Raw genomic sequence first — 27,539 nt, 5'->3', positions numbered from 1 at the left:
AAAGTACGTTGAGACATGAGATGCGCTCGCAAGGACGTTTTCAAATAGATGGGATACTTGAATTTTAAGCATTCTCATTGGCGCTTTTTCTCATTGTGTTTTTCCCATTGGTCGGTTTGTTCAGCTTCGAGATCTGTGACGCACGAATTTTGGAACACTCCTAGGAAATGTACCGGAAACATACTTATGGCGGGAAATACAAATGAGTATTAAGACATTTTTTATATATTACAAAAGTAACGAAAAATAAATTCGAAAACATTCAAGGCTTTGTACTGTATGATGTAATGTTATCTAAATCAATACTGGCTAGATCTATGTCATCCATGTCATCCGTTTCTAATAAGTGATGGAATTCATTCTTCGAAGGCACATTCTTATCGGGTTCATTAACATTTTTAGCGGTTACATCGATTTTCGTTGAATGCTCATCCTCGAGATATTCCTCCAGGTCATCCACCCATTGCAGTTCTTTCGAATCGTTTAATTCACTCGAAGATGACGTGGTGGCGTTGGTAGAACTTTTTGGAGGACTCTTTACGACAAATGCATCCAGACGAGTCTGATTCGTATCCTCGTGATTAACAACGTCCACATCACTGAATGAGATATTCTGATTCAGACCAGCTGCATTTAGTATTCCCATTTTCCTTTGTATCATAGGCCATAAGTGATCGTCCACTGTATTCTTTGCTATGAGGTAACGAATTATTACGCTACCATCCTGGCCAATTCTGTGGGCACGATCCTCAGCTTGACAAAGAATCTATGAATAGGGATGATCATTATTCCTTAGGTTCTCGGTAAACTGTTGTGACGATTTCTACTTACTCCAGGATTCCAGAACAATTCAGCGAAGATTACCAATTGGGCTGCTGTCAAGGTGACACCAGCATTTGCTGCAGTTATTGATAAAATTGCAACTAAGTATTCGGAGCGCTCTTGAAAAATATCTACGAGTGCTTTTCGTTGCTCTGATGTCGTTTTTCCATCGATTCTTATGTATCTAGAAAAAAATTATTGACATTAATATGATTGGTTAATTCTTTGGATTACTGTATAGAGTTTTATAGTTTACTTGATCTTTTTCTCTTCTGCCAATTCGCTTATTGAATCTAGGACACATTGATGATGAGCAAATATAAGAAACTTCTTGTTGGAGGTTAACAGATTGGAGATATAATCACTGCGGATAATTATGGTGTTTTATATAATTGTTTTTAGTTCTAGTTACAGAGTCATCTAATACATGTTTAATTCCTCACCGAACAGCTGGCAAGCGTGCTCTACTTGACTCTGAGTAATATTGAAGCAGCGCATTGTGCCTGTCTGTGCCTTTTATACTCTTTTTCTCATAATTCTTAATTGCTTGTTTCATCTCTTTAGTACCTGACTCTATCAGGAGAGGATCTAACATTATGACTTGCCTAAAATAGATCAATGTTAGATACAATTACAGAATATATATTTTTGGAAAGGAATTACTCTACCTTATCTTTGACGGAAGTTGCTTTAGTACGTCACTTTTTAATCTTCGCAACAAACAACGAACTTCCAAGAAGATTCGCAACTCCTGCAGATTCGAGGATCCTGAATAATCCCAACCAAAGTTTCCCTTAACAGCAGCACAATACCTGACAGCGTATTCGTGAAATCTGGAAGACATATTTTTGTTGAATATACATAAATCTTTTATGGGTAAACTAAATTATCAAGAAACTCACCCCATGAAATGAGGCCAGATTAAAGAAATTTGTGAGTATAATTCCATTGGGCGAGAAAGTGCTGGTGTCCCACTTAGTAAAATTACGTGACGACTCTGGGCCACAATTTTTTGCACAGCTTTCGTTCTAGCAGTTTTTGCACTTTTTACAACATGCGACTCGTCCTACAAATAAGGATAACGAAACATACAATCTTTTCTCACATTGATAGAAAGTTTATGATATAATTGAACTTACTAGAATTATTGTAGGAAAATTTCCTCTCTCAAATGTATTTATGGCTCTACCTAATAAGTCATATGAAACTATAACAATTTTAGCATCATCTATGAAATCTTTTCCACTTGTGAAATGATGTATATACTGTGTGGGTACGGAAGGCAAAAAATTGAAAATTGCTTCAGACCACTGATACCTTTGTAAGAAAAAAATTGGACGTGTATATAGTATTGATTTTATAAAAAATTTATTGTTTTACCTGACCGAGGATGGTGTCACTATTAAAAGAGGCCAGTCATCTTTATAATAATGGACTATACCCAATGCCTGTATTGTCTTTCCTAATCCCATGTCATCAGCTATCATGCACCTGCCACCTCTTTCAATTCCAAAACTATCAAATTGACAAAAACCATTTACAAGGATTTTATGGAAAGAAAAATATTTAAATCATACACTTATTAATATTTACCAAATGCCATCACGTTGAAAAGGCATCAGAATTTCTAGTAGTTTTGGATCTATCGATGACAAATCTTTTTCAAAATTTTTCTTTTCTGAGTCTTTATATTGTCTAAGGGTCTAAGAAAATGTAGGATCAATATTTAAGTAAATCAATGTTGTTTACTCAACTATATATAACATAGTGAATGGTCACTATACCTTGATAACAACTTTTGGTATAGGAGTCACACGCACATGTGAATGGTCGCGTGTAATTTTTCCTATTAATGTTTCATAATCATTCAAATGACAATTCCATATCTTTGATGACAAATCTAATAAAAGTAAAACAAGATCAGTTTATCTATTCATGTGTTTCAGTACAAGAAATAAAATTATTGAATTACCATAAGTTTTACTAGGAATGGTCTTTACAGTCTCAATCAGAGGTTGAAAAAAGGGATAAATATTGATAGCAAATCTTGTCTTGCTGATCATATAAAATTCAGCAGTGATCTTAGTTTCATCTGGTGGAAACTCTTTCTTGTTCCCAAAAAACGTTTGTGCATTAATTGGTTTATGACTAGCAGAATTTTTCCCATTAATTGGATCAAACCGATACGAGGGAAATTTCGAACGAGACACAAATGGACTGCTTGGATTACATTTCATAGTATCTTTTGAAACCATGCTTGCAGTAATAGGACTAATAGAAAGTGCCACAGCTCCTACATTATTAACCCTCTTGAAGAACAAGAATCGAAATTAGAATATTGCAAAGAGAGTCATAATCAGGAAACCAGAAAATCAATTTCAGTGTTCATATACCATGTTTTGCTGGGCACGTTGCTTACGCTGCAGAGCAAGCAAACGCTTCCTCTCAATTTCTTCCTCTGAACATTGTGTGCCTGCAATGCAATAATTTCTAACAGAATCAATAAAAAAAATACTCCATAAATCTTATAAAACATTTTAAAAATATTTCAATTTCATCTAACATATTATGCATAAATATATATGGACCATTTATTTTGAAAGTGGTGTAAGTCCATTTTTTCTTGTTTCGAGAAAATTAAAGGTTAGTATATCTGTCAATAATTAAGCATAAATTACGTGATATCTCATTTTTTTTTAAATGGACTTACATCATTTTCAAAATAAACGGTCTATATATCAATGAAATATTTAAATTTACAGAAGTATTGACATTCTACTAACCGGACATAGCAATAATTGTATATCTGAAAGGATCTAACAATTAATTTTTGCTCTACATTCTAGCGTATAGAAATTTAATCAAAAATAAGAAATACGCCAAAAACTGATACACTACGAGGCACGTTTGTTCGATGGTTCTGGATGGTTCGAACTGGTTCGATCTTTCAGCTATCAAAATATCAGGCGCAGATTGGCATGGATTGTACGAATTGGAGAAAGGATATTCAATCTATATAAGCATAAAGCTCTAGTATTATCTGCTGGACAAGCTGGATACACCGGAGAAGAGTATAGTTTAAATACTATAGTGTCACTTCATTTTCCAAACAATCAAGCTTCTATGATTGTATGGCTGTCAGTTTTTCGTCGGCACTCTAAAAAATGCGAATGAACCGCTATCGTTGAATCGTTTGTTTCAATTAGAAAATTTATCGTAGCGCAGCTGCGTGTTTAGTACGGCAGAATTTTCTAGATACTTAGAAAGAAAACATGTCATCTCCGTCAACAACGAAATTTCCTTTGAAGGAATTCCAATTATCGCGTAAGTATTGTCACGGTTATTTAATTTAATGTAACAATTAAAAATAAATATATTATTATTTACAGCTGAAGATCATGAATTTGTTGTACCGAAAAAGGCTGTCAAAGTTCCTGATGATATGACACTGTGGCATAAGTCGGAAGCCTATTTCGTACGTTCAACAATTATTTGATGAATTTATGTTTGTTTTGTTAACAAAACAATATTATTGAACTACATTTTCTAGGAATATTTAGGTTTCATTCTTGCCCTTAACGAGGCTGTACAAGGAAAATCTTTAAATGCTGATTTTCCACAGTCACCAACAATTGCCAAAGTTGTAGAAATGTTAAATGTATTTGATGAATGGATTACTCAGATTCCACCTGCTGAACAGCCACAACGTTTTGGCAATAAATCTTTTAGGATCTGGTATGCAAAATTAAAAGAGGTATGAATATCAATATTGCCTTTAACTTTAATTGATACAGTTAATCTTATAGTATTATTGTTACAGTATGGTATTGAGGAACTCAAGAAAGTTTTACCTGAAAGATTTCATCGTGCAGTGCCAGAAGTTGTGGAGTATCTATTTGAAGGGTTTGGCAACGCGACACGGATTGATTATGGAACAGGACATGAAATGGCATTCATAATGTTTCTGTGTTGTATGTTTAAAATAGGAGCATTGACAGCTGATGACAAAATAGCAGCTGTCCTCAAAATATTCAATAGGTAATAGAACAGTGAAATTTTATTGTAAATTTTCCACCATTTAAAATATTGGTAATTTCTCACGATGCATCCTTCTTTTTATTTTTTACAATAGATATCTAGAACTGGTAAGAAGACTCCAACTGGTCTATAGAATGGAGCCAGCTGGTAGCCATGGCGTTTGGAGTTTAGATGACTATCAATTTGTACCTTTCATATGGGGTAGTGCCCAGTTGGTCGGTATGTATGTATTAAAATAAAAGAAAACACAAAAGAATAATTTTAAAATAAAATTATTTTAGGTCATCCGCGTATTGAGCCACATCACTTTGTGGATCAAGATGTAATAGAAATGTATAGCAAGCAGTTTATGTTTTTGGGATGCATAGAATTTATATTAAAGGTAATCAGGTGAATGCCATATAATAAATCAAATGAATACATTTGATTTAACCAAACAGGTAAAAACTGGACTATTTGCTGAGCACTCTAATCAACTCTGGAACGTCAGTGCAGTCTCGTCTTGGATAAAAGTGAACAGTGGTCTCATAAAAATGTATAAAGCTGAGGTAATTGAATTAAACAAACCATTACAAGATGTATAGATCATTTAAAAGTGATATCGTATTACAATTTACAGGTCCTAGCAAAGTTTCCAGTTATTCAACACGTGCTGTTTGGTTCATTATTATCCATAAAGGCTGCACCGATAGGAACAAATCTTAGAGCAACACGATTGAGTCATCCTCTTCCACCACCTACACCCGAGGCACATACGACATTATAATTTGCAAATATTTTCATATGTGTGGCTTTGATCAATGCTTTACCCTGGCGCATGTATGAGCATATTTCGCCATTGTAGTTTGTACAAGAAATTCTATCGTTTGTAATAAAGTTGTACATTAACCGTTGAAATACGTACATAAAAGTGCATTATGACTCGTGAATTATTACTGTGAGAATGAATCAATTGGCTTAAAGTTTGTTAAAAATAAAAACTCTTCGATACAGCTGACATTTGTGTAAATATGTTAGCAATTGCTTGTCCTGTTATTCATTCTATCTTTTGACAAGAGTTCATTGTTAAAGATATAAAATCAAAAGTAAGCAAAATTGACATGAGCCGCCCTCTTTATCAAGAAAAATTCGATTTATTTCTGCGCAATCAGTTCTGTCAGACTGGTTACACGTATACAGACTACTGCGTCAAGTCAGTTGCAAACGTGGCGGCGCTGTTGTAGGAAATTTGATTTTTTAGGTTATCCTGTAATTGTCACATCAGTTCTATAAAAAAAATGCGGTGGATTGTTACTTTGTGTATTTTATTAATAGGTTACAATAATCTTGCTACGGCATATTTTGTAACAATAGACGCTCACGCAGAAGAATGTTTCTTCGAAAAGGTCGAATATGGTACCAAGATGGGTGAGTAGCATCAGGCATCTTGACGGCAAGGATCCCATAAGACTTTTCTAAACCATAATTTAATTACAGGACTAACTTTTGAAGTGGATGAAGGTGGTTTCCTAGATATTGACTTAAGTATTGTTGGTCCTGATGGGAAAGTAATTCATCAGGGTGATCAGGAACGAGGTGGGAAGTATACCTTTGCTGCACATACCCCTGGTGTGTACACATATTGCTTTGGCAATCAAAAAAGTACAATGACTGTGAAAGTCGTAATGTTCAATATCGATATCGAAGAAAATTCTAAGGAAGGAGGAGATAAAAATACAGCAGTAGAAGGTCACGATGGTGATGCATCGAATCATGGCAAGCTAGATGATATGATCAAGGAACTGACCAACAGTCTTCGTGGAGTTAAAAATGAACAAGAGTACATGCAGGTGAATTGAGTGAAGCTGGTTTTCAATTTTTTTTTGTCATTTGGCTATATGATTTACGATGGTTTATGTTTTCCAGATGCGGGATAGAAATCATCGTGCTATCAATGAAAACACAAACTTCCGTGTAGTTGTGTGGTCGTTTTTTGAGGCCTCTGTTCTGGTCTGTATGACTTTGGGTCAAATCTATTATCTCACACGATTTTTCGAAGTCAGAAGAGTTGTCTAGTGTTCATACTATGAATCTTTATATTTATATCATTCATATAGTAAATAAAAAAAAATATTCAAATCTTGCATCACTTTTATTATGTGTTTAATGAATCGGCAATAGTGTATTATTTACAAAATAAGTCTAGTGTATTTGGATAACCTCAGAATGCTATATAATTTTTCAAAATTTGTAGTTTATTCTACTACTGCCCAAGGTTTCTCTGGTCTATCGGAAGACCAAGGTTGTGGATTATGGTAGCACTTATGCTCTTGTAAAGTGATACCATTCCTTTTTATTTCCTTAAGAAACAATTTAATTTTATCCCCATCAGATGATCTTATATCACATCTCATAAAATATATCCCACTTTCCAGACAACGTCTGGCCAATATTTGTCCAATATTTTGATAAGCAGAAGCATCTTTTAATCTATAATAAGAGAGAGATAAGGAATTTCAAAGCACCACTAACAATTATATTATTAAAAATGAACAAACCTATATAGCTGCTTCTTAATAGACCATTCTATGGTTGATGCAGAAACTACAGGACCATTTTGAAAGTGAATCACCTCAGCTGTAACGTGACGTCCTGTCTTTGACAATTGTAATCTACAAAAAAACATATCAAGTGTCTTCCCATGAATATAAAATTCCGCCAAGACTTACTTGTGCCAGTAGTTACGACCAGGTTTTTCCAGTTGATAACCGACAGGTTTCCTAGCAATTCTCAACAATTCCATATTTCTTGGATTCTTATTTTCCACCTTAGTGCAATTATTCAAAAGCTCAGCATTACTATGCACTTGTCGACCATATAGAAAGGATGACAAAGTATATCCAGTAATCCTAAGACTCTTGACACCCACATAACTGGCATACATCCTCCTTTGCTTTTAACAATTCTGCTAGAAGAAATTTTTTTATCCAGTATCAAATAACTTTTGGAGTCCCCGGTAACATAACCTTTAAAAAAAAAGTAGAAACCGTATTAAATCTTAAAACCATAAAATACGTAAATACAAGAGCTCTAACGTGCATTAAAAATATTCTGGTGCTCCAAAATTCTCTTCGCTAATCAAGAAACCTACCGCTGCAGCCGTATGTTTTCGATTGAAGTCAAATCCGATTGGATAAAAAGCAAGGCTTACCATCTAACATCTCCAGCATAAAAAGTTCCTAGGAAAAAGAGATGAAAGAAAGAAAGAAAGAAATATGGCGGTGGTGACGAGACGATGTGGGATGGGCGTCATGTCGAGTGAGTGAAGCTTTTTTGCCCCGACAGTGATAATGAACGGTGATATCGCTTCCGAGGAACATGGCGATCTAGCGATTTTCAAGTGAGCGTCGTATAAGCGTTTATCGCGCAAGCACTGAACGATTCATCGTTCGTCGCGGTCGCCGAATTTCTCGGCCCCCTTGGCGCTTGTTGCAGAGTTGCAATAAGAAACCAACTGTCGAATAAATCTGCACAAGAAACGGAAAATTCGAATAGTCTGACAGCACCCTGTCATTTCGTGTATCATATTTCGACTTGGATCTTCGACAACGCGAGACTCATCCGATAGCAAAAGAAAAAATGGCTCGGGAATACGACCACTTGTTCAAGCTGCTCATCATCGGGGATAGTGGTAAATATAATGTAATCATTTGTCGTTAGCGTAATTTGTAGTAACGGGGAGGCGTTATCAGTACTGATTGCAATCGTTGTACCCTCCCTTAGGACTTGTGATTCATCTATAAACATTGAGAGATTAATGATTTTGTGACAGTATCGTTGTGACCAATTGCTAGCTTGCGTTGTACACCTTATCAAATCATTTAAGAGCAATTGTGAGATTATTGTATCTAATGTTTTCAAATTGTGATGTTTCTCTTTGTTAAGAATATCTATACTGGACATGTCTTGATATTGTGATTGGTATTTTTTGTATATAGCTTGAGAAATATTTTGTACCTATAACAATGTAAATTGTACAGATGCAATGAACATATAAAGCATCATTTATAAATGATCATTGTAAAAAATCTAATAAGTAAATGGAAAGAAAAATATTAGTGCAGGGAACATTCAAAGTGTGTTTGGTATTAAAAATGCAAGTAATATGTTCATGTAAATAAATATATGCAAGAAGACATATTTCAAACGAAGGAATGTGATTATTCCATGAAAGGAATATTCACAAGAAAAATTATACCACAAAGCAATTAACAGTCCTCAGCAAAAAGGATTTAATGTATATGCCGAATCAACTAACGTAATAGATAGTCCATGCTGTTGCAGCACCCACTTGAGAGACATCAAAAACAATTGAGCCTTTAGTTAAAGAGTGAACACTATAAAATATACTGAAAAACATCATAGCTAGCAGTGCAGTTAGGAAATTTTGTATGGCATAGCAAACAGCCTGAAATACTCTTATCAAGAATATAAAATAATTATACCAATATTGTCACAAACAATTTCTTAACAATATTGAAATGGAAAAACATTGGGCAAACCTTACTATAATCATGAAAACACATTTGTACATCAATGTTCGGCTGTGCGATTTAACTTCTGTTTCTGCTTGGCTGTTGAAGGTGTAGGGAAAAGTTCGCTGCTAGTAAGATTTGCAGACAACACTTTTTCCGGCAGTTACATTACCACGATAGGGGTGGACTTTAAAATACGGACGGTGGAGGTAGACGGTGAGAGAGTGAAACTCCAGATATGGGACACGGCTGGTCAGGAACGTTTCCGGACAATAACTTCCACTTACTACAGGGGGACGCACGGCGTGATTGTCGTCTACGACGTCACCAGTGGCGATTCATTTGCCAATGTCAAGAGATGGTTGCACGAAATAGAGCACAATTGCGAGGTGGTCAACAGGGTCCTAGTAGGAAATAAAAACGACGCGCCCAACAGGAAGGTTGTCCTTACTGAGGACGCACAACGATTCGCCTCACAAAGTGGAATTCAGTTGTTCGAAACCTCCGCCAAGGACAACGTCAACGTTGAGGAGGTATCTCATCACTATTAAACCTTTAATTACTACCAGCAGTCTCCCCCTTCTAAATTTCCTGTCACTCTTTCATAGACCTTGAATTCGCGTATGATAACTCTCGTTATCCCTTTACTTGCAGATGTTCACAGCGATAACACGTCAAGTTCTACGCACAAAGAAAGAGCATAAAGAACGTCAGGCGATACAAACAAGCGAAACAGTGAACTTGAGAAAAGGGACGAAGCAACATAGAAAAAGGTTCTGTTAGCACAACATCCCACGTATACGAAACCGAGAAAGAAGAAATTAAAGAGAGAATTTATAATAATGAAGACACAAAAAGAAGAAGCCTAACTATCCTTGCGAGTATCATTATCGTTTAAAGGATAATAGGACAGAGCAAAGCAGAAAGTCATAAGGACGTTAAAGCTTTCTGTGATAATCCGTGATAGTAGTCGAAATACCAATATGGCTATTCCTATTATTCCTTCAATAATGACAAGTATTGTTATGTTACGTTTCGTTGTGTTACGTTAATTTTAATCTCATATCTCTCGCTCTCTTCTATCTTTTCGGCATTTTCTCTGTTTTACCCATCCCACTTCGTCCATCCCTTCGTCTATCATCGGATACTCCTCGCGTCAGGATCGAAAACTCGTGTCGACATACAAAATATGTACATACACAGTATTACGAGAAAAGAAAAGAAAATTAAAATAATAAAAAGGCTCCTCGATTGATTAAACCGAGAGAGCGCACTTTCGACAACCTACCGCAGTTATAAACAAATTGTATTGTAATAATAACGGTAATTATTATACATTTATATTATAAATACATAGGAATCTACGTAGTAGCCCGAAGTGTCTTTGTTTCTCTTATCATTTATATATATATATATACACCTTCATTCGTGTTATTAACCACAGAATCACGTTTCACAAATTGTCTTTCTTTTTTTTCGTTCTTTTTAGTCTTTTCTCTTGTTATCTCTCTTCGTTTTCTAGTGGCCTGCGAAAGCCTGCTCCACTGTACTGAATAGAAATGCTAAACAGCCAAACCTCAGTATAGAGCCATGAGATATAAGAGCACTACCCTCCCATCCTTCATCGAGTATTGTGTTTCTTTGCCTTTCACACTTACTTACTGAGCATTTACACGATATTTTCCTTATTCCATCGACCTCATTCTCATCCTCCACGTCTTGCCCGTGGTTTCTTCTCTGATTGGCTATGGACTTTATCATTTCTGTTGTTCCCTGATCTTTGCTCGATATATCCTTACTGGTTTCTTTACTGGTTACGTTTGTGAAGTCACAGGAATATAAGACACTGTCCACAGTTGTACCGTGCTCACTGTAGTTCAATAATTCGTACCTTTTGGTGGTCTGAAAGTATAAGAAATGATAGTTGAAATACATTTTTTTTAAATATTTGTACAGCGTGATTTTTTTACCTCGTCGAAAAATATCACTGCATGTTTCGGAGACGTGCAACTGCAGCTTCCATATTTACTGAGCAATAAGTCACTATCGGCACCTGTGCCGATAATCAATGTTTTTCGTGCCATAAAAGTTGGTGCAGCAGGTTTTCGACTTAGGGAGAATAGTGCCGCCCTGGCCTTCGCGTGACAATCGATAGTCTCGTAGTCATCGCCAGCTGGATTTAGTATTTGCTCCAGTCTTTGTTGAGCGAGCGCCTCGAGTACAGGTCTTTCTAAAAGTTGCACTCCTTCCTTGGGATTAAAATCCAAACGACCATTAGTGTAGGTAATTCTGTTCCTCAGATCCTTCTGTTCGTGATGCACTGGATCACTTCCATTCGTATGGAAACAATTAACTCTGCTTGTATCACAAGCATTTTTTATTCTCTCCTGGTCCATTTCACTAGGTTTGTCCTTATTGATTATGTCCTCTTCATCTTGACTTTCCATAGAGTTCACCACGTTTTCCTGAGGATCCTGAGCCTCCTCGTGAACTCGTCTAACTATCGCGTTCACATGACAATAATGTACTGAGTCGAATTCCAGGGGGTTTGCGTAATGGAATTTAACCGTTAACGGTACTCTTACTCGGGATCTACCGTCCAGTCGCACTTTTACTCTGAATGGGGGATTCGCGGCCCGAGCCTTACGTAGAAATTCTAATTTTACCGCATGCTGATCTATACGCTTTGTCGCATATTTATCCCAGAGCTTGAGGCGCTCTGTCGCACGACAAGATGGCAGGAGATTGTGGTCTATAAAATGATTTGGATGATTCGGACACATCCATCTTCCACTGGGAAAGGCCGTTAATGGAGGATCTAGACAATCTTGATGAAAGTATAGAGGACAATAGTCGCATGCTATCAATGGCGCGCGACGACAACTTCTACCGCATTCGAAGCATAGTCGTGCGGGTAGTGGAACTGTTGTACCATTATCTAAGCAATGGCTTTTTCCTGGGAAGATAAATTAATTTTTTAAATAACCAGCAGCATTTTGAAACTGTCGCAGACGAACAAAGCAATGATTACCATTGCCATTCGATGAACAATTAGTTTGTCTTCCACGTTTACTCGAAGGACCCATGTCTACTTTATCCGTCCGTGGAAACGTTATAGGCAACTGGAGTTCACGTGGCAATTCAAACTCTCGAGGATTAACTAGAGAGGCAGCCAGAGCCAATGTCTCTAATGCTGATTTCCTTTTCTTCTTTTTATTAATACCATTGTCATTTTTGTTAGCTTGTCTACATGCATGGCACATCCATTCCCCATTAGGAATGTCTTTAGGTTCCAATGGCGGATCACTGTACAATAAAAGTATTGCATATAATCCTTTCTTGTAACTTTTACACAGTAATAGCACTGACAAGTTAGGACTTACTGGCATTGTAAATGAAAGGATGCAGGACATTTGTCACAACATATAAGTTCTCCGCCATCACGACAAGCATCACAAGAGTCTCTGTTATGACCTCTGCCAGGTCTCTTAAAGTATGGATGTCTTTTTTCTTCACAGTCTTTCTTATTTTTGGCTGATTTTGATTCCTCAGAGACAGGTGGTGCAATCAGGGCTTGTATTTGCTAAAAAATTAAGAATTATACTGTGACATTATGAGCGTAGAATTTATATTTACTCCAAATATATTGGCTGAATTATCGATTGGTAAAAAGCCCGCAATAATGCATCTTTAATAGTTTATGTTTAAGTATCATAGGGTTATGTTTTACTCACAGGCATCAAACCACCAGTCACTCCAGCCAAATCGTACTCCACAGTTCCCATTTTATGGTTGAACAGTTTTCTTATAGAAGTATCTTAATTACTTGTAAAGAATTAATATAAAAATCAATTAAAGAACGACTTGAAGCCAATGTGAGAAAGCGGCGGCAGCGGCCATTTGTCCCTATTCTACTTTGCCAAGTGTTGGAATTGGTTGGAACTTGAAAGTCAAGGAATTCCCTAGAACATCACATTACCCTTTCATGAGAAGAGGTCGTTTACGTTAACCTCAAATTTTTAACAAAATCACGCATACATATGAACGATATAATAAAAAGAATATAACGAACACAGACAATAACATTTATATAAATAAATCTACTATTATTTAATTATTACCTGTTTACTGAATTTACAAGCGTAATGAGATACGGTCAGCTAGTAATGGGTCCAGCTGGTAGTGGCAAGGTATATTTTTTATGACACTTGTCAATATTCATTAAAGTATAGTTAATATTTCTCTCTTTTGATTTTTCTAGTCGACCTATTGTTCTACTATGCAAAGGCATGCAGCAGATGAGAATAAACTGTTGCACATAGTAAATTTAGATCCTGCTGCAGAATATTTTGATTACGAACCATTAGTTGATATAAGGGAACTTATACATGTTGACGATGCTATGGAGGATGATGAGTTAAAATTTGGTCCAAATGGAGGACTTATTTTTTGCATGGAGTAATTAAACTGTTATTCATGCACTCCAAAATTTTTTATGCACAAACTTGTTACAACTGACAAATTTTTTCATAGATACTTGGTGGAAAATTCGAAGTGGTTGGAAGAGAAACTTGGTGATACCGATGACGATTACATTCTCTTTGATTGCCCTGGTCAAATAGAATTGTATACACACATGACTGTCATACGCAAACTTATCGAAGTACTCCAAACTCTGGATTTCCGTTTATGCAGTGTCTTTCTCATTGATAGTCAATTTATGGTGGATGGAGCAAAATTCCTTTCTGGAACAATGGCTGCACTAGGTGCCATGATAAACTTAGAATTACCACACGTTAACGTCCTAAGTAAAATGGATCTACTGTCCAAGAGCGCCAGAAAACAATTGGATAATTACTTAGAGCCAGATCCACAAAGTTTAGTGACAGAGATTGGCAATGACCGATGGAGTAAAAAGTATCAAAAGCTTACAGAGGCTCTCGGAAGTATTGTAGAGGACTACAGTTTAGTACGCTTCTATCCGCTGAATATAAAAGACGAGGAAAACATTGGAGATATTCAGTTAACTATAGATAATATCATACAGTTTGGTGAAGAAGCAGATGTAAAAACTAGAGATTTTTGTGAAGAGGATGAAGAAGAGCATGATGATACGTAAAAAGTTGGATGATGAATAAACGCTATGAAATATTTTTTAGAAACGTGTATTTTCTTCGTCCCATTTCCATTTATCAATTCACGCTGGTTTGCTTGGCCCAGGCTGCTGATTTCGTTTTTCTCTTAGAGCAACTTGGTCTGCTAAAAATTTATTAAACGACTCTGCTTCCTTTTTGTCATCTTCATCCTCTTCAGGTACATCCTCCGTTCCTTCCTCGTCCTCACTCGACTCGTTTGCTGGATGTCGCAGATAAATGTCTGTTATCTCTCTGCCGGCATTAACTGAAGTTATCAAAGAGGAACTTTCGGCCGCATCCGCTTTCTTCGTCCGTTCTCTTTCTTTGGTTTGCTCTGTTTTCATTTTTTCACGATCTTTCCTATAATCTCTATAAAAAAAAACAATATTCTGAAATACCTTCTTTATACTTTTTTAAACTTTGAACGAACATGAAAGTAACTAACGTTTCATATTCCTTGGCAGCATCTTTTACGTGCTCAAAAAATTCTGGGATTCCGTCACCAGTGACTGCAGACACACCGCAGCATCTTAAATTATTATAAAACTCATCCAGTGCTAGAGCCATGCTGCGTGTTAAATTTCCGACATAACTAGTCTCAGCATCAAGAGCCTCTTGAAATGCTTCAAAATCCCTCATCCACTCTACTGCATAGCTATGTTCAATGACGTCAGTCTATAGTAGAAAAATTGATTGTATTATTACTAATTATTGCATACTATTGACTATTACCAAAAAACATACTTTATTCATGGCCACAATGAACGGGAGCTTAGTTTTATACAATATTGAACATGCATAAAGCATATTGGACATAAATGTCACAGGATTAACACTTCTGACTGTATCCATGACATAGACGATGACTGTTGGAAATTGAGAAGCTAGAGCTTCAGTAATAATTGTTCCACTAGCTGACCACGTAAATACTTCTATTTGACCAGGAGTATCTAGCACAACATATTCGTGATCCTTGCCTGCTCTGTCTATGAGTTCAATCACTTGATCAAATTTTGTAGAAAACAGATTCAGGGCTGTAACGATACCACCATTTGGACCAAGATTGTACCGCTTCATTACTTCCTTATAATTGACTGTATCCCTTATATCTGGAAAATCATAAAAATACTTCATATTTTCAATCACACATAAAATAATTATTATCTTACCAACGTTAGCAGGATATGGAACTTCTCTACACGCAGGATCTAAATTAATAACATAGGGTTTGCCAGTGTTGTAAAGTGTTGAAGTTATTCGTCGTACAAAAGTTGTTTTTCCAGAACCTGCCATTCCAAGCACAACAATACAACATGGTGATTTTTTAACATTGCTTTCAGTGTTACTTGCTGTTGACGGTTCCATATTTTCCATGTCTCTTTATATTATATTCTTGAATATTAGTTCACTTGACACGGTTATACCTACACCGTTTGATTGAACACGCAAAACATCCTTTGTGATCCTTTGCCGGTACTTACTTGCCTTTCTTACCTCTAGATGCCGTCAAAACGAAGCAGCAACTTGCGCAGGTGGTCAAATGATTTTCGCGGCAAAAATAGGCAAATGGTGAATGATTTCATCTGTGACCGTCAGCCAGTGAAGTATGAATGAAACTCATGATAGAAAAGTAAGAATATTTTATTTATATAATTTTATATTAATTATAATATATATTTCATTCATTAGTTCATAATTGGATGAATATTAAAAGCATTATCTTCACTGTAGGCTAGACCCAGCACACAAGATGGAGAACCTCAAAGAACATTTTCATCTTTTTTTGCAAAATCGACTTTATCCCAGAGATATACCAATGATATGAATAAAAATCCGAATCGTAAGAGAACTCCTGATGAAGATGATGATAAGATATTTAAGAAACAACGGACAGGATTGTTAAGTTTGGAAGAAAGGGATTCAAGGGATGATACGACTAAGGATTTCACTAACGATCACATTACAAAAACAATTAAATTAGAAAACAAACATAATACAAAAAATGATTCCTGCATGTTAAATGACAATGCTAACAGAGAAACGAGTAGCTCTCCAAAAAATATTTTATGTTTTAAAAACTCTCCATTGAAACAATCACCACCTCGAGGTATCACTTCAAAGTCTTTGACTCCAAAACGGTCAGCGATGAAAAATTTAAGTGAGAAAGAAAATATTGAAGCTAGCACTTCAGTTAACTACAGCAGTACAAAACATATTACATGCCCGTTAAAAGAGAAAATCAAAGAAGAAAATGACCAGCATGATGATTTTGATGATTTTTTTGATAATGAATGGTCTGACACGGACTTAGAGCTCGCAACCGAAGCTGATTTAAGTTCCTTGCGCCGTTATACAATTATCGATGCAAAACTAGATAATAAATCTACCATTGTTACTGTTCAAGATGAAGAGACTAAAGTAGTCTCAAATGTTTATTGCTCAGGATATTGGTATGTCTCTATTATTCTACAACAAATAAATTACTAGCATAAAAACTATATCTTAAATCTTACTAGGAGAGACATCAAGTATGAAACAGGTGAAATTATAACAATCCAAGCCATTAAGGAATCTAATAAATGGATCGTTGATAACAATAATGGATTCATTATAACGGAGCCAGACAAACTGGTTTCAGGTACTTCTGTTGTTGGAGCACTTTTCTGTACAAGACGTGGTGTATTGAATGAACGATTTCGAGGCATCGACTGTTTACCTTTCTGTGAGCCTGATGTGTCTCTTATGACAGTTGGAATTTTGGTCCATGAAATACTGCAAAAGGTATTGTCATGATCATTATCAGTGCCTAAAGACATGATTTTAATCTATAATTAAAAAAAAAAACAGGTCCTTACAGATAAAATTTATGATTTACCCGAAATTTCTCAACTCGCCAACGCGACATTACGATCCTGGCAAGTTGTAAATATGCTGTATTCATCCGGCATGTCTACAAATGAATGTAAAAAGCGCATAGCTGAATATATAACGCGTATAGACGAATTTATCCAACGTTACATAAAAGGTGAGCAAAATGCGAGGAACTGCCTTTATAAGAGTAATCATGTGATCATTTTTCAATTTCTGAATTTCTCATAGAAAAAAAACCAAAGAACCCAGACAATAATTTCGATGGGAAAATCGAGAAGGTTCACGAGATTGAAGAAAATATTTGGCTACCGAAATTAGGAATTAAAGGAAAGGTCGATGCTACTGTCGAGGTACGCATCAATGACAGACGTAGAATCGTTCCCTTGGAATTGAAAACTGGACGAGCTTCTTTCTCGGCTGAACATAAAGGTCAAATTATTTTGTACACTATGCTGATGAGATACACTGGACGAGATGTTGATAGCGGCCTGCTACTTTATCTGAAGTCAGAAATATATATTTTTACAATTCTCAAGTTATATTAAACAAGCATGTAGAATCGATTAAATATTAATTATCTTGCAGGGAGAATACAATGCGCGAGATGAAAAGTGGGCACCACGAAAAACGTGATTTAATTCTACTCAGAAATTCCTTGGCACATTATTTGACCAAAGAACCCGACGTAGTATTGCCTGAGCCTATTAATCACCACAGTGCCTGTTCAACCTGTCCCTACAATGCCATTTGCTCAGCGTATCTGACTAAGGAAAAGAATTATAAACTCTCCGATAACCATCCATTAAATTCTGTAAGTGCACGTGTGCTGAAGAACGTCACGGAGAAGCATATAGACTATGTACTGGAATGGATCAAATTCTTAGAAATAGAGGAAGATGCTCAGACTGAAGGAATTTCTTTAAGAGATATATGGACGAAAACTCCACAAGAAAGGTTCTTGTTTGTCAATGTTGAATTGTTGATTTTCGTTTCACTAATTTAATTGTTAATCTTCCCGTCATCTTGTTATCTCAGAGAAAAGAATAGCAAGTGTCTTGGAAACTTAAGCGTAGTCAATAAAGTCACTGAGGAATGCGGCAAGTACGAGCACAAGTTTTCACGAGCAACTAAAACCAATAAAAATAGTATTGATGACTTCAGACGTACAAATTTTACAGAATCAGAATATGTTATAATCAGTACAAATACTAGAATTAATATATCTTCTGGTTTTATCACAGATATTCAAGAAGACTTCATTGCTGTTCTATTGGACAGGTCTGTATCCCTTGTTGTAGAGATATAAACTCTCTTGTTCTAATTCTGTGTAGTGTAATGAACAATTGTTTCTTTTACAGAAACATTACTTCGCAGAATCACAATTCTACGTACCACATCGATAAATATATCTCGTCGAATTTGCTTTCATGCAGCCTTGTAAATCTCGGTGGACTTTTGAGCAACCATGACACATGTGATAAATTAAGAAAAATTATAATCGACAAGTAGGTCATTTATTATTATACAGAATTGTCCAAGTCGTGCCAATTTTGTATTAAATATTACAGTTCTTTCTCAGAACACCGGCAACTTTCAAGGCAAAGCTTCCTGCTGCAGTAGCAATGAATAGTGCGGATATACTGTACCGTTTAAATAAATTGCAAAAACGTGCAATTATAAAAACAATAGCTGCCAACGAATATATTTTAATAAAAGGAATGCCCGGTACAGGAAAAACACAAACACTCGTGGCATTAATTGAATTATTAGCAAAAACTGGAAAATCTGTTTTGGTTACAGCGCATACGAACAGCGCAGTCGATAATATATTATTGAAACTCCTGGAAAAAGACATTGATTTTCTCAGATTAGGATCATCAGCAAAAATTCATCCTGCTCTAAGAAATAACTCTGAAGCGTCCTTTGCCACTTATTGCACTACAGCTGAAGCTTTGGAAGCTGCATACAAAAAGAAGGTACTTCCGGAAATTATTATAATCTATAAACATAATTCACACATTATTTTTATATACTTTCTCTTAGAATGTCGTAGGAGTCACCTGCTTTGGTGCGAATCATCCACTTCTGAGAAGACGTAAATTTGATGTGTGCACAGTCGACGAAAGTACTCAAGTCTTACAGCCTACTTTACTGAGACCGCTGTATGCTGCTAATAAATTTGTTTTATTGGGAGATCCCGAACAATTGCCGCCTATTGTTAAGAGCGAAGTAGCTAGGTAATGTATCCTGCGAATACATACACAATCGGACATCTTGAAACTTATTTGACTCTTCAGGAAATGTGGCATGGGTGAATCCCTCTTTGTCAGATTAGACAATGAAAACAATACAATAGAGCTGGTCTTACAGTACAGGATGAACACTACAATAATGAATCTTGCAAATAGCTTGACGTATAAGGGTAAATTAAAAGCAGGCAACGATGCAGTGGCCGATGCGACTTTAAAAGTGAAGGACGAATCGGTACGTAATAACTCGCAGACCCCAAGAATTAGTGCTTTCTTTATAAATAACATTTTATTTTGAGATTTTTATTTCACAGATCTTGGAATCCAGAAGTCGTTGGATTGCGAAAATATTGTCTACAAAATTGAATGACTCTGTGGTTATTGTGAATACTGATAAGACCTATGACCTTCATTCTAAAACCAAATTGGAATCTGATAACTATGGAGAAGAACGTGGTTCTGTGAATGTAGGAGAAGCTGCCATAGTCGTAAAACTGATCCATACTTTATTAAAAGTAGATTAATTTCTTTTTTTTATGCTTGCCATATTTTTTTTCATTGACACTTTGTAATGTTGTCTAACGCACGCACACAGGCTGGAGTTAATCCTGATGATATTGGCGTTATAGCACCATACAGGGCGCAAGTAAGTTTATTAAAGAAACAGGTACATCCGCATGATATTGAAGTGAATACAGTGGACCAGTATCAAGGACGTGATAAGAGTGTCATATTGTATTCTTGCACGAAAAGCCTGCCGCAAGAGAAATGGGAGAAAAAATACGTTAGTACATACTCTTATCTATCACTCGTCATTAAGTGAGAATGATTCGAGCTGTAGTAAATATCTTTGGTACCGCAGGAATTTCAGATTTTGGATGATCATCAAAGACTGACTGTCGCAATAACACGTTCTAAACACAAACTGATTATAGTGTGTGACAAACCTACGATGGAAAATTTTCTACCATTTAAAAAACTTTTTGCACACTGCAGAGAAGAAGATTTTGTGAACTTGCGTGACAATCACAATGACTTTTCTTGGAAGGAACTTTTGGAGCTGTGAGAAATTATTATTCTAAGTATCTGTGTTACATGTATTTTCCACACGGTTTTCTTGTTTTCCATAGACCTAAATATTTGAAATACACTGCCATTTATTGAAAATTATATGTACCAGTCAATCGATAATTTAAATAAAATTGATTGGAGCAATTAAGGAAAGATTGGAAAATTAATATAAAAATACAAGGATTACAGTTTATACATTTTTTTTTATTACTTCATTTTATGATTTTACAGGGATATTGGTATTATCCCTAATATACGTCTTGCGATTCGCTTGTCTTCACGTTCACTGAAAGTTAAAGTGATTAACTGGGTAATGAGAATAAGAGTAAGACAAAAAAGAAAGTAGGAAAGAATGAATGAATGAATTAATGAATGAATAAATGGATTGAAGAACATCTTGTACCACAGACGACAGACGAAATCTAAAATAGCGTTATATAGAATTATTTATTACTTTAATTTATATCGTTCTTAAAAAGTTCGTTTTATCTTGCGGGTATATCTCGTAATTTGCTTGTCCTCGATCGTCAATACGATCGATACTGTACACGCCCAGTTTTATTCACCGGGTAGAATTGCGGTTGGAGTCGGTAGACGAGGCGACAGGCATCTCGGTGAGTAAAGGCTAAACGAAGCTATTCAGCTGAAGACGATGATTCTCGCCTCTTCTCCGCGTGCTTTTTTGTAAACTCCTCAGCATTCTTAAGAAACTTCTTCCTGTCTTTCAAGAACTCTTCTGCCAAATCAGCCCTCAGAGGGTGTTCAGGTTCGGGATCATTAACTAAAGCGATCAACGCTTGGATCACTGAAAATAATTATTGGACATTAGAGCAACAGTGCAAACTGATTGCTGCAAATTTAAAAGTAACCAGCTGTTTTACCTTGATCTGTCTTGGTTGCAGGTTTCCAATTCTCTGCACTGATGATTGGTAAACATACTTGACCCTTTTCATCGATATTAGGATGATATATCTTAGTCTTGAAGTTTATTCTTGGAGGCTTAAATGGATACTCTGCAGGGAAGTTTATTTCGATACGAAATGCTCCTTTGTTGTAAGGAGGATTGTCCTATAATTTTAACAACATATATATATGATCAAATGTAAGATCGGAAAGCATCAAGGTGAATGAATCTACAGCAAAACGTACAGGTAATATGAGACCTTGCCAAGTAAGAATATTAGCTTCGTCCACTTGGATATTTGTAAAATTCTTCATTCCAGAGGCCCTAAGGTCTCCAAGTTCCTAAAAGTATAAAGATCAAAAAGTCACTCAGTAAAACAGCAATCCTGAATAAAAGCAAGGTACAAGTATTGGAGCTCTCTCAAACAAAGAGTGTAAAATAAAGCATTAAAAACGTCAATACTGAATAAGAAATTTATTCCTGTGCTCAAGGGTATAACCAAACGAAAAGATCGAACGTCAACGCCACAATTAAATCCCAAGAAACAATAGGACGTAACAGAGAAAAAGAACTTGCACGAATCTCCAAAAATTATCTCAAAGTCAAGGCAACACCAAATTTCTAACTCCAAACACAATATTACTGATAAAAGCATCGCGTTACCTTCTGCAACCTTCGAGTAGGCGCCATTTTGAATATAATTTTTCGACAGAATCGACGAAAATGGTGAGAGCGCGCCAATTCGCAGAACGCTCCTCGCTTCGCTGATTCACTATTTATTGGTTACTTCTTCGCAAGAGTGTAGTACCTTATCGGTACTAGTTCAATGCCGGTGCCTTATTCTTCATACGTCACTAAACTCAGCCAGTGTTACTGACGAACATAAGAACGTCACCTGCACGCTCCAGGCCGACGGCCAAATGATTATCCTCACGTTTCCCAGCAGCTCTACGCTTATAGGTATATATTACTACGTGCAGCACATTTCTCGAGAAACTGGACGTTAGACGTCCCTGCCTTACACCTTAATTGATACCGATTTATCGAATTCACTCTTTTTCAGTGAATTCTATAATTCACTGCCAAATCTTCCCGTACAGAATTCCACGGCGCTGCACGGCATTAAGGATCATTCAGAATAGATATATATACCTAATCATCGAGTACTGGTCCAGCGTGTATGCGCGAGTTTTCCGTATAAAATTATTCATCCTTGTCAGAATATGGATCTGATAAAATTGTTTTCATTGTAAAAAGTAAAACTTTTGAATATAATACAATACTCCAATTCATGCTCCAAAATGTTTTTCACGTTCATTGAAATTCTCAATGACGTTTCTGTATCTGAATAATATAATTTCATTGAATTTGTCATAGGACGGATATAGGATAGCAGCTGAAAATTCACAGGGAAGAGTATAAGTTCTAATGATGTCACTAAGTCTTCGCCATTGGCACACTTAACTTGTGGAAGTAGCCAGTGGATCAGGGTATGATATTTTATTACATTAATAGAGAGATAACCCTTCTGATGTAGTCAAATAGAAAAATTCTCTTATTATTGTTACTTTACATCAGGATATTGTCTGTACAAATTAGGCACTCGTTTGTTATGAAAAAAAAATGTTTACCGCTCTGTAATTGGCACGTATAATGCAAATCGGAGCAATAATATACAATACGATATAGCAAAGTATATATATATTTTTTTAAATATAATATATATGTATACGGTAACGGTAATAATTGGTAACGAGAACCGACGCGTTTTAAAATGATCCGACGGACAATCTACATTCAAGATACAATAATAAAATGTTTGACTGATCAATTAAAAGAAATAACGAAAGAGTAAAAAGATTAATAAAAATAGAGAATAAAAGGAGCAGATAGATGTAAGAGATGAAGAGAAAAGGAAAATAAGAATTAGGCATTATATGATAAAAACGAGAGACGATGATTCTGGGATGCACAATAAATAATAAAAGAAAATAGGTAGGAAGCGACGAAACACGCAACTCGGCTAGTACCTAGTATTTACACAAATTGTCATATCAAAATATATAATACCGTCGTGTATATCTGCATTTTTTTTTGTTTCTTTGTTTCATTGCAAAGCGAATCGCACGCGATTTTTGTTCAGCACGTAAGAAAAAAAAACATTAACATTGCTCCCCAGCCCGAAGCAAGTTGGGGAGGGTTAGTTTCGCTCAAACCTCGTCGGAAGCGAAGACTTCCTTGGACGGCGACGACGGCTTCTCGTTTCTCTCTTGTTCCTTCATTTGAAGTGCTGCCGCAGCCTCAAGGACACGAATTCTACCTTCGTGCTTGACTATCATCGCCTTCAGCTTCCTTATCTCCTCGGCGAACTCCTTTATCACTTCGTCCTGTTAAGTAGTCAAGAAAAATAGATTTTTCTCTGATTGTGACTGAGGTTCTACACCACATCCGTATTAAGGAATTAGTACGCAGTTGTATAATGCACTATAATAGAATTTGCTTTTGCACCAGTATCAAATCTTACCGATACAGCAGCCGCAGGCGGCCCACTGACGTTTTGCGTGCTACCACCGGAGGCTACCTTTGCACCTTTGCTCAAAAGGTTGGCCTTTTTATGAACCTTTAATTCGTTCTTGGAGACTGCTGGTTGATAACCGTCCCTCAATGATATGAGAACAGGCTCAGCATCTGTGCCACTTTCCCATTCTTCGGCAGAGATTGCTGCAGTGTCGCCAGGAGTGTCAGGATATAGATCTTCTTGGAAGAGCTCCGACTGCATTGCGACAAGATAAAAGGAAACATATATTTTAAATCAAGATAGAAAACCTGGTGAATCACTGAAGGAATAATGTTAGCTGTACCTTTCTGGGCACGGTCATGGATATCACTTGGCAGAGACCCGAATTATTGAGACGGTAGAATCTGCTGATCTCGCAGCTGTTAACGTCGCAGCCACGTTTCGGCATCATACCAATACCTCTCTGGGGATCAGGCGTTTGGAAGGTGTTTATGTAGTGGACGAATGGCGGCTCGGGCGTTACTTCGAAGTAACGTATTACCGAGTCGCCCTTACCACATAGATATACTAAATTCGTGTCAGGATCGTAGAGCGGGAACATCACACCGTTGCTAGTGTCCAGCTCCACCATGACAATAGGTTCACCTAGCATATCAGGTGCACGTAGAGAATATTGCCTCTCGGACATTTTACTGAAGCCTGTCGTAAAGATTAGACCTCCTCTGAAAATGATTTAAGAGAAAACTTAGAAAATCATTGGGATTACTCATGAAAATATAGATATCATTTTAGCATCGGAGTGTCGTACGTGACGGTATTTTTAGCATGAGACTGTAATGCTATTAGGTATTCCGGACATTCGTGGAATACTCGCGACATACTTTTGATATAAGAATAGAAGATAGTCTGTTAGTATTGATTATAAGAAGAGAGTGAGAATTCGTTTGAAACTTTTAGATATCATAAAATAGTGCAAAGAACGATTGTGATTGTTATTATGACTGATGCGAGTATTTTGCTCGTATCTTGCCTTGTTCTCTGTATCTACGAGCGGAAATGAGGATATCAGAAGATATTATCGGAAGATTATTAGTCAGACTGATATATACGATGGAAGCGGCTTATGAGGATGGAAAATGTTAGTCTAGCTCACCTTAGGAAAATAGCGCGGGTAGCTTTGCTACCGTCGTGAGCAATAGCCTCTTCGATGATTTCCCCAGATCTGGGATCCAGGAGACGAATTTTTTTGTCCTTGCATGTAGTGACCAACCGGGACCCGTCCCAGTTCCAGCAGGCCGAGTACACGACATCAGGATGAGAGTCAATTCGTACGAGTGCTTCGCCCGTACCCACGTTCCAAATAATGACTAAGTTATCGGAACCAGCAGTGAGCAATACGTTTAGAGCTGTCGGATGCCAGAGGACCAAACCGACCCTTCGTTGATGCAGCTGAAGATCAACCACAGACTCTGTAAGAGTCCGTGAGATGCCGCCGTCCGGAATTTGCCATACTTTGACAACACAATCCTCCGAACCTGAGGCAATAACATTGTCGTTGTGTGGACACCATGCAATGTCCAGCACAGGGCCCTTGTGTCCACCTACCAATGGATGGTCAGCAGATATCCGACCCACCTACATGTGTTTATAAGTGTACGATTAGTCATCGAGTCTATCTATTTATAAATCAAGCATTGCACAGGTACTTTGAATACCGGTAAGTATAGAGGAAGTGCTATTGCAGTAAAGTATTAATGCAATCTATAAATACACAGTGTGTACAGTGAAGTCAGCTAAGGAATGAACAAGTAGTGGAAAGTATTAGAAAGTGTTATGAGAGCCTGTTCCAATATAGAATATAAAGAGTACAATGACAACTGGAAAATGTTAGTGACTAAGAAGAAGTTTTGGTAAGTAATGATACGCCAGATCTATAAATACATGAAGCAATGTTGAAGCACTTGGTGTATAGGCAAAAATCATGTTTAATCTCAGTAAACAGAAATGAGTACCTTATTATGTGGTAAGACTATGAAAGCACCACCTCCAGCAGACTCAACGATGATAGCAAGAAACTTAGGATTGACGGCACAGAATGTGGAGTCCCAGGAAGACTTAGATACCCTAATGTTGTCGTAGCATTGCTCACGCTTCAGGGCAGTTCCGTACACGTGACGGAACTTGCTGCTACGCACCACACGGAAAGACATTGCTGCACCAGCACTAGCACCTACACCTGCACCTGCACCTAGGATATAACAACAATAAATGATACTGAAAGCAGAGCTTAACCTAGGGCACCCAATAGAATACTAAAGGTATTAGATCAAATATTAATTATTGCAATAAATTACTGTTACGTGGCCACTCCGGGCGTGGACGTCGCGTGGATCATCCCCCAAATTTATAAATAGATACCCCACCCTCGATGCTCCTGACGAACACGAATAAAATGAGAATATTTTCGAATCACAGACTTTTTGATGGGCCGACTGCGACGTGCCTCTGCGTGTGCGTGAATGGGACACGTCTCCAAGCGCGCCAATGCCAAGAAAATTAATACAAAACCCACAAATACAAGTTAATCCAGGAGACAATCCCCCGACTTCGATTGATCCCAAACAAATCATCCAAAATCCTTCAACCATTTAATCCGAACACTTAAAAAAAAGTTGGTCCTCACAATAACCACAGCCTTGTGAAATTGAACACAAATGCTCCAAAGCACCGGACAGATTTTACCGTTTCCAAAATTCCCCGAGTTTGGTAGGACTGTCAGCCTGATTGAAACCGTAGCCACGGTGCGGCGCCACTAGTACGAAAAACCGGAAACCCCTGTACAACGCCTTATTTGGCAATGCGCACCCTCCCGCGTGCAGAAGCCGCGTGCGCTCTCACGTGTATGGCAACCCTTGTACCAGTTTTTCTAGCAGCTCCATAAAAGAATGAAGAAAAATAAGAATACAGGGTAATAAGCTCCCTTAGTAACAGCCTTCTTTATACTCTTTAGATACACTTGCCATACGCCTTCGGCAATTCCCTTGTTATCTTTCTCGTAGTGCTGCACGTCCCCACGATTATAGAAAAATTGGATAACACTATAAGTACGCGCACTACTAGAGTTCGTAGTAGGTGCTATCTAGGGTAATGGCTTACCGTGGTGGGTAAAATAGTTTTTTAGGTCGGATTTAACGGGGAGTCCTTTTCCACGATGACAGCCGGGCGACACACGCTTTTGGAAAAGAGCTCCCACATATCCCTACCCTGTAACCGATGCCGAGAATCGTCGCTTCTCAATGCGCTGGCGCGTACAGGAGATGAAGGCTCCGTTATACTCTTTTAGAGGGACTCATTCACTTTTTCATTCTACTTTCAGCTTTGCTTCTGACGCCAGGGCGTTCCTCAACCAATGGTCCA

The 27,539-nt window shown here is 37.1% G+C and overlaps 11 protein-coding genes across 16 annotated transcripts; 5 read left to right on the top strand and 6 right to left on the bottom strand.

Annotated features, from left to right (window-relative positions):
* Positions 1 to 184: 184 nt before the first annotated feature.
* LOC107273770 (SWI/SNF-related matrix-associated actin-dependent regulator of chromatin subfamily A-like protein 1) lies at positions 185 to 3,791 on the bottom strand. 2 transcript variants are annotated; one of them, XM_015752279.2, is made up of 13 exons: positions 3,606 to 3,791; positions 3,216 to 3,295; positions 2,795 to 3,131; positions 2,607 to 2,722; positions 2,416 to 2,525; positions 2,203 to 2,337; positions 1,962 to 2,139; positions 1,725 to 1,888; positions 1,491 to 1,655; positions 1,266 to 1,427; positions 1,079 to 1,186; positions 832 to 1,006; positions 185 to 766 (listed from the first exon to the last, which is right to left on the bottom strand). In XM_015752279.2, exons 1-13 carry the CDS (start codon positions 3,610 to 3,612, stop codon positions 263 to 265), a joined length of 2,241 nt encoding a protein of 746 aa, XP_015607765.1. In that variant the 5' UTR covers positions 3,613 to 3,791; the 3' UTR covers positions 185 to 262. The 2 variants fall into 2 exon arrangements, with proteins under 2 accessions (XP_015607765.1, XP_015607766.1); XM_015752280.2 differs by having other exon boundaries at positions 3,216 to 3,312; positions 3,606 to 3,784.
* A 132-nt stretch (positions 3,792 to 3,923) lies between these two features.
* Positions 3,924 to 5,857, top strand: LOC107273777 (serine/threonine-protein phosphatase 2A activator). Its single transcript, XM_015752294.2, has 8 exons — positions 3,924 to 4,146; positions 4,212 to 4,297; positions 4,373 to 4,576; positions 4,643 to 4,860; positions 4,955 to 5,079; positions 5,142 to 5,242; positions 5,301 to 5,408; positions 5,480 to 5,857. The coding sequence occupies exons 1-8, from the start codon at positions 4,095 to 4,097 to the stop codon at positions 5,624 to 5,626; spliced, it is 1,041 nt and encodes a 346-aa protein (XP_015607780.1). The 5' UTR covers positions 3,924 to 4,094; the 3' UTR covers positions 5,627 to 5,857.
* A 115-nt stretch (positions 5,858 to 5,972) lies between these two features.
* LOC107273785 (transmembrane emp24 domain-containing protein 2) lies at positions 5,973 to 6,983 on the top strand. The gene is made up of 3 exons (XM_015752304.2): positions 5,973 to 6,267; positions 6,337 to 6,689; positions 6,766 to 6,983. Exons 1-3 carry the CDS (start codon positions 6,138 to 6,140, stop codon positions 6,913 to 6,915), a joined length of 633 nt encoding a protein of 210 aa, XP_015607790.1. The 5' UTR covers positions 5,973 to 6,137; the 3' UTR covers positions 6,916 to 6,983.
* LOC107273787 (39S ribosomal protein L18, mitochondrial) lies at positions 6,973 to 8,128 on the bottom strand. 2 transcript variants are annotated; one of them, XM_015752306.2, is made up of 4 exons: positions 7,991 to 8,128; positions 7,569 to 7,865; positions 7,398 to 7,511; positions 6,973 to 7,329 (listed from the first exon to the last, which is right to left on the bottom strand). In XM_015752306.2, the coding sequence occupies exons 2-4, from the start codon at positions 7,781 to 7,783 to the stop codon at positions 7,095 to 7,097; spliced, it is 564 nt and encodes a 187-aa protein (XP_015607792.1). In that variant the 5' UTR covers positions 7,784 to 7,865; positions 7,991 to 8,128; the 3' UTR covers positions 6,973 to 7,094. The 2 variants fall into 2 exon arrangements, with proteins under 2 accessions (XP_015607792.1, XP_024946873.1); XM_025091105.1 differs by having other exon boundaries at positions 8,051 to 8,069.
* A 4-nt stretch (positions 8,129 to 8,132) lies between these two features.
* LOC107273786 (ras-related protein Rab-35) lies at positions 8,133 to 10,745 on the top strand. The gene is made up of 3 exons (XM_015752305.2): positions 8,133 to 8,530; positions 9,483 to 9,907; positions 10,029 to 10,745. Exons 1-3 carry the CDS (start codon positions 8,479 to 8,481, stop codon positions 10,155 to 10,157), a joined length of 606 nt encoding a protein of 201 aa, XP_015607791.1. The 5' UTR covers positions 8,133 to 8,478; the 3' UTR covers positions 10,158 to 10,745.
* A 143-nt stretch (positions 10,746 to 10,888) lies between these two features.
* LOC107273772 (PHD finger protein 12) lies at positions 10,889 to 13,303 on the bottom strand. The gene is made up of 5 exons (XM_015752284.2): positions 13,109 to 13,303; positions 12,758 to 12,957; positions 12,406 to 12,680; positions 11,345 to 12,330; positions 10,889 to 11,276 (listed from the first exon to the last, which is right to left on the bottom strand). Exons 1-5 carry the CDS (start codon positions 13,157 to 13,159, stop codon positions 10,893 to 10,895), a joined length of 1,896 nt encoding a protein of 631 aa, XP_015607770.1. The 5' UTR covers positions 13,160 to 13,303; the 3' UTR covers positions 10,889 to 10,892.
* Positions 13,304 to 13,351: 48 nt separating this feature from the next.
* LOC107273782 (GPN-loop GTPase 3) lies at positions 13,352 to 14,536 on the top strand. Its single transcript, XM_015752300.2, has 3 exons — positions 13,352 to 13,564; positions 13,636 to 13,832; positions 13,908 to 14,536. The coding sequence occupies exons 1-3, from the start codon at positions 13,520 to 13,522 to the stop codon at positions 14,491 to 14,493; spliced, it is 828 nt and encodes a 275-aa protein (XP_015607786.1). The 5' UTR covers positions 13,352 to 13,519; the 3' UTR covers positions 14,494 to 14,536.
* On the bottom strand, positions 14,524 to 15,911 carry LOC107273776 (GPN-loop GTPase 1). The gene is made up of 4 exons (XM_015752293.2): positions 15,679 to 15,911; positions 15,254 to 15,618; positions 14,955 to 15,184; positions 14,524 to 14,878 (listed from the first exon to the last, which is right to left on the bottom strand). Exons 1-4 carry the CDS (start codon positions 15,881 to 15,883, stop codon positions 14,572 to 14,574), a joined length of 1,107 nt encoding a protein of 368 aa, XP_015607779.1. The 5' UTR covers positions 15,884 to 15,911; the 3' UTR covers positions 14,524 to 14,571.
* Positions 15,912 to 16,001: 90 nt separating this feature from the next.
* LOC107273769 (DNA replication ATP-dependent helicase/nuclease DNA2) lies at positions 16,002 to 20,848 on the top strand. Its single transcript, XM_015752278.2, has 14 exons — positions 16,002 to 16,139; positions 16,241 to 16,959; positions 17,026 to 17,290; positions 17,357 to 17,534; positions 17,609 to 17,885; positions 17,966 to 18,334; positions 18,416 to 18,658; positions 18,739 to 18,885; positions 18,960 to 19,356; positions 19,424 to 19,617; positions 19,678 to 19,864; positions 19,944 to 20,144; positions 20,225 to 20,413; positions 20,492 to 20,848. Exons 1-14 carry the CDS (start codon positions 16,116 to 16,118, stop codon positions 20,693 to 20,695), a joined length of 3,594 nt encoding a protein of 1,197 aa, XP_015607764.1. The 5' UTR covers positions 16,002 to 16,115; the 3' UTR covers positions 20,696 to 20,848.
* A 280-nt stretch (positions 20,849 to 21,128) lies between these two features.
* On the bottom strand, positions 21,129 to 22,696 carry LOC107273788 (ubiquitin-conjugating enzyme E2 L3). The gene is made up of 4 exons (XM_015752307.2): positions 22,268 to 22,696; positions 21,850 to 21,945; positions 21,582 to 21,768; positions 21,129 to 21,505 (listed from the first exon to the last, which is right to left on the bottom strand). The coding sequence occupies exons 1-4, from the start codon at positions 22,292 to 22,294 to the stop codon at positions 21,336 to 21,338; spliced, it is 480 nt and encodes a 159-aa protein (XP_015607793.1). The 5' UTR covers positions 22,295 to 22,696; the 3' UTR covers positions 21,129 to 21,335.
* A 440-nt stretch (positions 22,697 to 23,136) lies between these two features.
* Positions 23,137 to 27,430, bottom strand: LOC107273775 (coronin-6). 4 transcript variants are annotated; one of them, XM_015752289.2, is made up of 6 exons: positions 27,279 to 27,430; positions 26,135 to 26,370; positions 25,276 to 25,757; positions 24,466 to 24,844; positions 24,129 to 24,377; positions 23,137 to 23,991 (listed from the first exon to the last, which is right to left on the bottom strand). In XM_015752289.2, the coding sequence occupies exons 2-6, from the start codon at positions 26,330 to 26,332 to the stop codon at positions 23,815 to 23,817; spliced, it is 1,485 nt and encodes a 494-aa protein (XP_015607775.1). In that variant the 5' UTR covers positions 26,333 to 26,370; positions 27,279 to 27,430; the 3' UTR covers positions 23,137 to 23,814. The 4 variants fall into 4 exon arrangements, with proteins under 4 accessions (XP_015607775.1, XP_015607776.1, XP_015607777.1 ...); XM_015752290.2 differs by lacking the exon at positions 27,279 to 27,430 and adding an exon at positions 26,806 to 26,936; XM_015752291.2 differs by lacking the exon at positions 27,279 to 27,430 and adding an exon at positions 26,483 to 26,738.
* Positions 27,431 to 27,539: the final 109 nt, after the last annotated feature.

The sequence above is a fragment of the Cephus cinctus genome, unplaced genomic scaffold (genome assembly GCF_000341935.2).
Source record: "Cephus cinctus unplaced genomic scaffold, Ccin1 Ccin1_scaffold1843, whole genome shotgun sequence".
NCBI classification, from domain to species: domain Eukaryota; kingdom Metazoa; phylum Arthropoda; class Insecta; order Hymenoptera; family Cephidae; genus Cephus; species Cephus cinctus.
The sequence above is the reverse complement of the archived record's forward strand: the minus strand, read 5'-3'. Positions and strand labels throughout refer to the sequence as shown.

Excerpts from the sequence above, each read along its gene's own strand:
- LOC107273770 (XM_015752279.2), bottom strand. Across the intron at positions 1,187-1,265 it reads GCACGCTTGCCAGCTGTTCG|TGATTATATCTCCAATCTGT; the intron begins GTGAGGAATTAA and ends AATTATCCGCAG. Across the intron at positions 767-831 it reads AATTGTTCTGGAATCCTGGA|ATTCTTTGTCAAGCTGAGGA; the intron begins GTAAGTAGAAAT and ends CCCTATTCATAG.
- LOC107273777 (XM_015752294.2), top strand. The coding sequence starts at position 4,095 with ATGTCATCTCCGTCAACAACGAAATTTCCTTTGAAGGAATTCCAATTA. Across the intron at positions 4,298-4,372 it reads ATAAGTCGGAAGCCTATTTC|GAATATTTAGGTTTCATTCT; the intron begins GTACGTTCAACA and ends TACATTTTCTAG. Across the intron at positions 4,861-4,954 it reads GTCCTCAAAATATTCAATAG|ATATCTAGAACTGGTAAGAA; the intron begins GTAATAGAACAG and ends TTTTTACAATAG.
- LOC107273785 (XM_015752304.2), top strand. The coding sequence starts at position 6,138 with ATGCGGTGGATTGTTACTTTGTGTATTTTATTAATAGGTTACAATAAT. Across the intron at positions 6,268-6,336 it reads CGAATATGGTACCAAGATGG|GACTAACTTTTGAAGTGGAT; the intron begins GTGAGTAGCATC and ends ATTTAATTACAG. Across the intron at positions 6,690-6,765 it reads ATGAACAAGAGTACATGCAG|ATGCGGGATAGAAATCATCG; the intron begins GTGAATTGAGTG and ends TATGTTTTCCAG.
- LOC107273787 (XM_015752306.2), bottom strand. The coding sequence starts at position 7,783 with ATGTATGCCAGTTATGTGGGTGTCAAGAGTCTTAGGATTACTGGATAT. Across the intron at positions 7,512-7,568 it reads GGTCGTAACTACTGGCACAA|ATTACAATTGTCAAAGACAG; the intron begins GTAAGTCTTGGC and ends GTTTTTTTGTAG. Across the intron at positions 7,330-7,397 it reads ATTAAGAAGCAGCTATATAG|ATTAAAAGATGCTTCTGCTT; the intron begins GTTTGTTCATTT and ends CTCTTATTATAG.
- LOC107273786 (XM_015752305.2), top strand. The coding sequence starts at position 8,479 with ATGGCTCGGGAATACGACCACTTGTTCAAGCTGCTCATCATCGGGGAT. Across the intron at positions 8,531-9,482 it reads GCTCATCATCGGGGATAGTG|GTGTAGGGAAAAGTTCGCTG; the intron begins GTAAATATAATG and ends TGGCTGTTGAAG. Across the intron at positions 9,908-10,028 it reads ACAACGTCAACGTTGAGGAG|ATGTTCACAGCGATAACACG; the intron begins GTATCTCATCAC and ends CTTTACTTGCAG.
- LOC107273772 (XM_015752284.2), bottom strand. The coding sequence starts at position 13,159 with ATGGGAACTGTGGAGTACGATTTGGCTGGAGTGACTGGTGGTTTGATG. Across the intron at positions 12,331-12,405 it reads TTGTTCATCGAATGGCAATG|GAAAAAGCCATTGCTTAGAT; the intron begins GTAATCATTGCT and ends TTATCTTCCCAG. Across the intron at positions 11,277-11,344 it reads CAGTGATATTTTTCGACGAG|ACCACCAAAAGGTACGAATT; the intron begins GTAAAAAAATCA and ends TTATACTTTCAG.
- LOC107273782 (XM_015752300.2), top strand. The coding sequence starts at position 13,520 with ATGAGATACGGTCAGCTAGTAATGGGTCCAGCTGGTAGTGGCAAG. Across the intron at positions 13,565-13,635 it reads GTCCAGCTGGTAGTGGCAAG|TCGACCTATTGTTCTACTAT; the intron begins GTATATTTTTTA and ends TGATTTTTCTAG. Across the intron at positions 13,833-13,907 it reads GGACTTATTTTTTGCATGGA|ATACTTGGTGGAAAATTCGA; the intron begins GTAATTAAACTG and ends ATTTTTTCATAG.
- LOC107273776 (XM_015752293.2), bottom strand. The coding sequence starts at position 15,883 with ATGGAAAATATGGAACCGTCAACAGCAAGTAACACTGAAAGCAATGTT. Across the intron at positions 15,185-15,253 it reads TCATTGTGGCCATGAATAAA|ACTGACGTCATTGAACATAG; the intron begins GTATGTTTTTTG and ends TTTCTACTATAG. Across the intron at positions 14,879-14,954 it reads GCTGCCAAGGAATATGAAAC|AGATTATAGGAAAGATCGTG; the intron begins GTTAGTTACTTT and ends TTTTTTTTATAG.
- LOC107273769 (XM_015752278.2), top strand. The coding sequence starts at position 16,116 with ATGAATGAAACTCATGATAGAAAA. Across the intron at positions 17,886-17,965 it reads GGCCTGCTACTTTATCTGAA|GGAGAATACAATGCGCGAGA; the intron begins GTCAGAAATATA and ends ATTATCTTGCAG. Across the intron at positions 18,659-18,738 it reads ATTGCTGTTCTATTGGACAG|AAACATTACTTCGCAGAATC; the intron begins GTCTGTATCCCT and ends TTTCTTTTACAG.
- LOC107273788 (XM_015752307.2), bottom strand. The coding sequence starts at position 22,294 with ATGGCGCCTACTCGAAGGTTGCAGAAG. Across the intron at positions 21,769-21,849 it reads GGCAAGGTCTCATATTACCT|GACAATCCTCCTTACAACAA; the intron begins GTACGTTTTGCT and ends TTAAAATTATAG. Across the intron at positions 21,506-21,581 it reads TGCAACCAAGACAGATCAAG|TGATCCAAGCGTTGATCGCT; the intron begins GTAAAACAGCTG and ends AATTATTTTCAG.
- LOC107273775 (XM_015752289.2), bottom strand. The coding sequence starts at position 26,332 with ATGTCTTTCCGTGTGGTGCGTAGCAGCAAGTTCCGTCACGTGTACGGA. Across the intron at positions 24,845-25,275 it reads ACCCGCGCTATTTTCCTAAG|AGGAGGTCTAATCTTTACGA; the intron begins GTGAGCTAGACT and ends AATCATTTTCAG. Across the intron at positions 24,378-24,465 it reads CCATGACCGTGCCCAGAAAG|TCGGAGCTCTTCCAAGAAGA; the intron begins GTACAGCTAACA and ends GTCGCAATGCAG.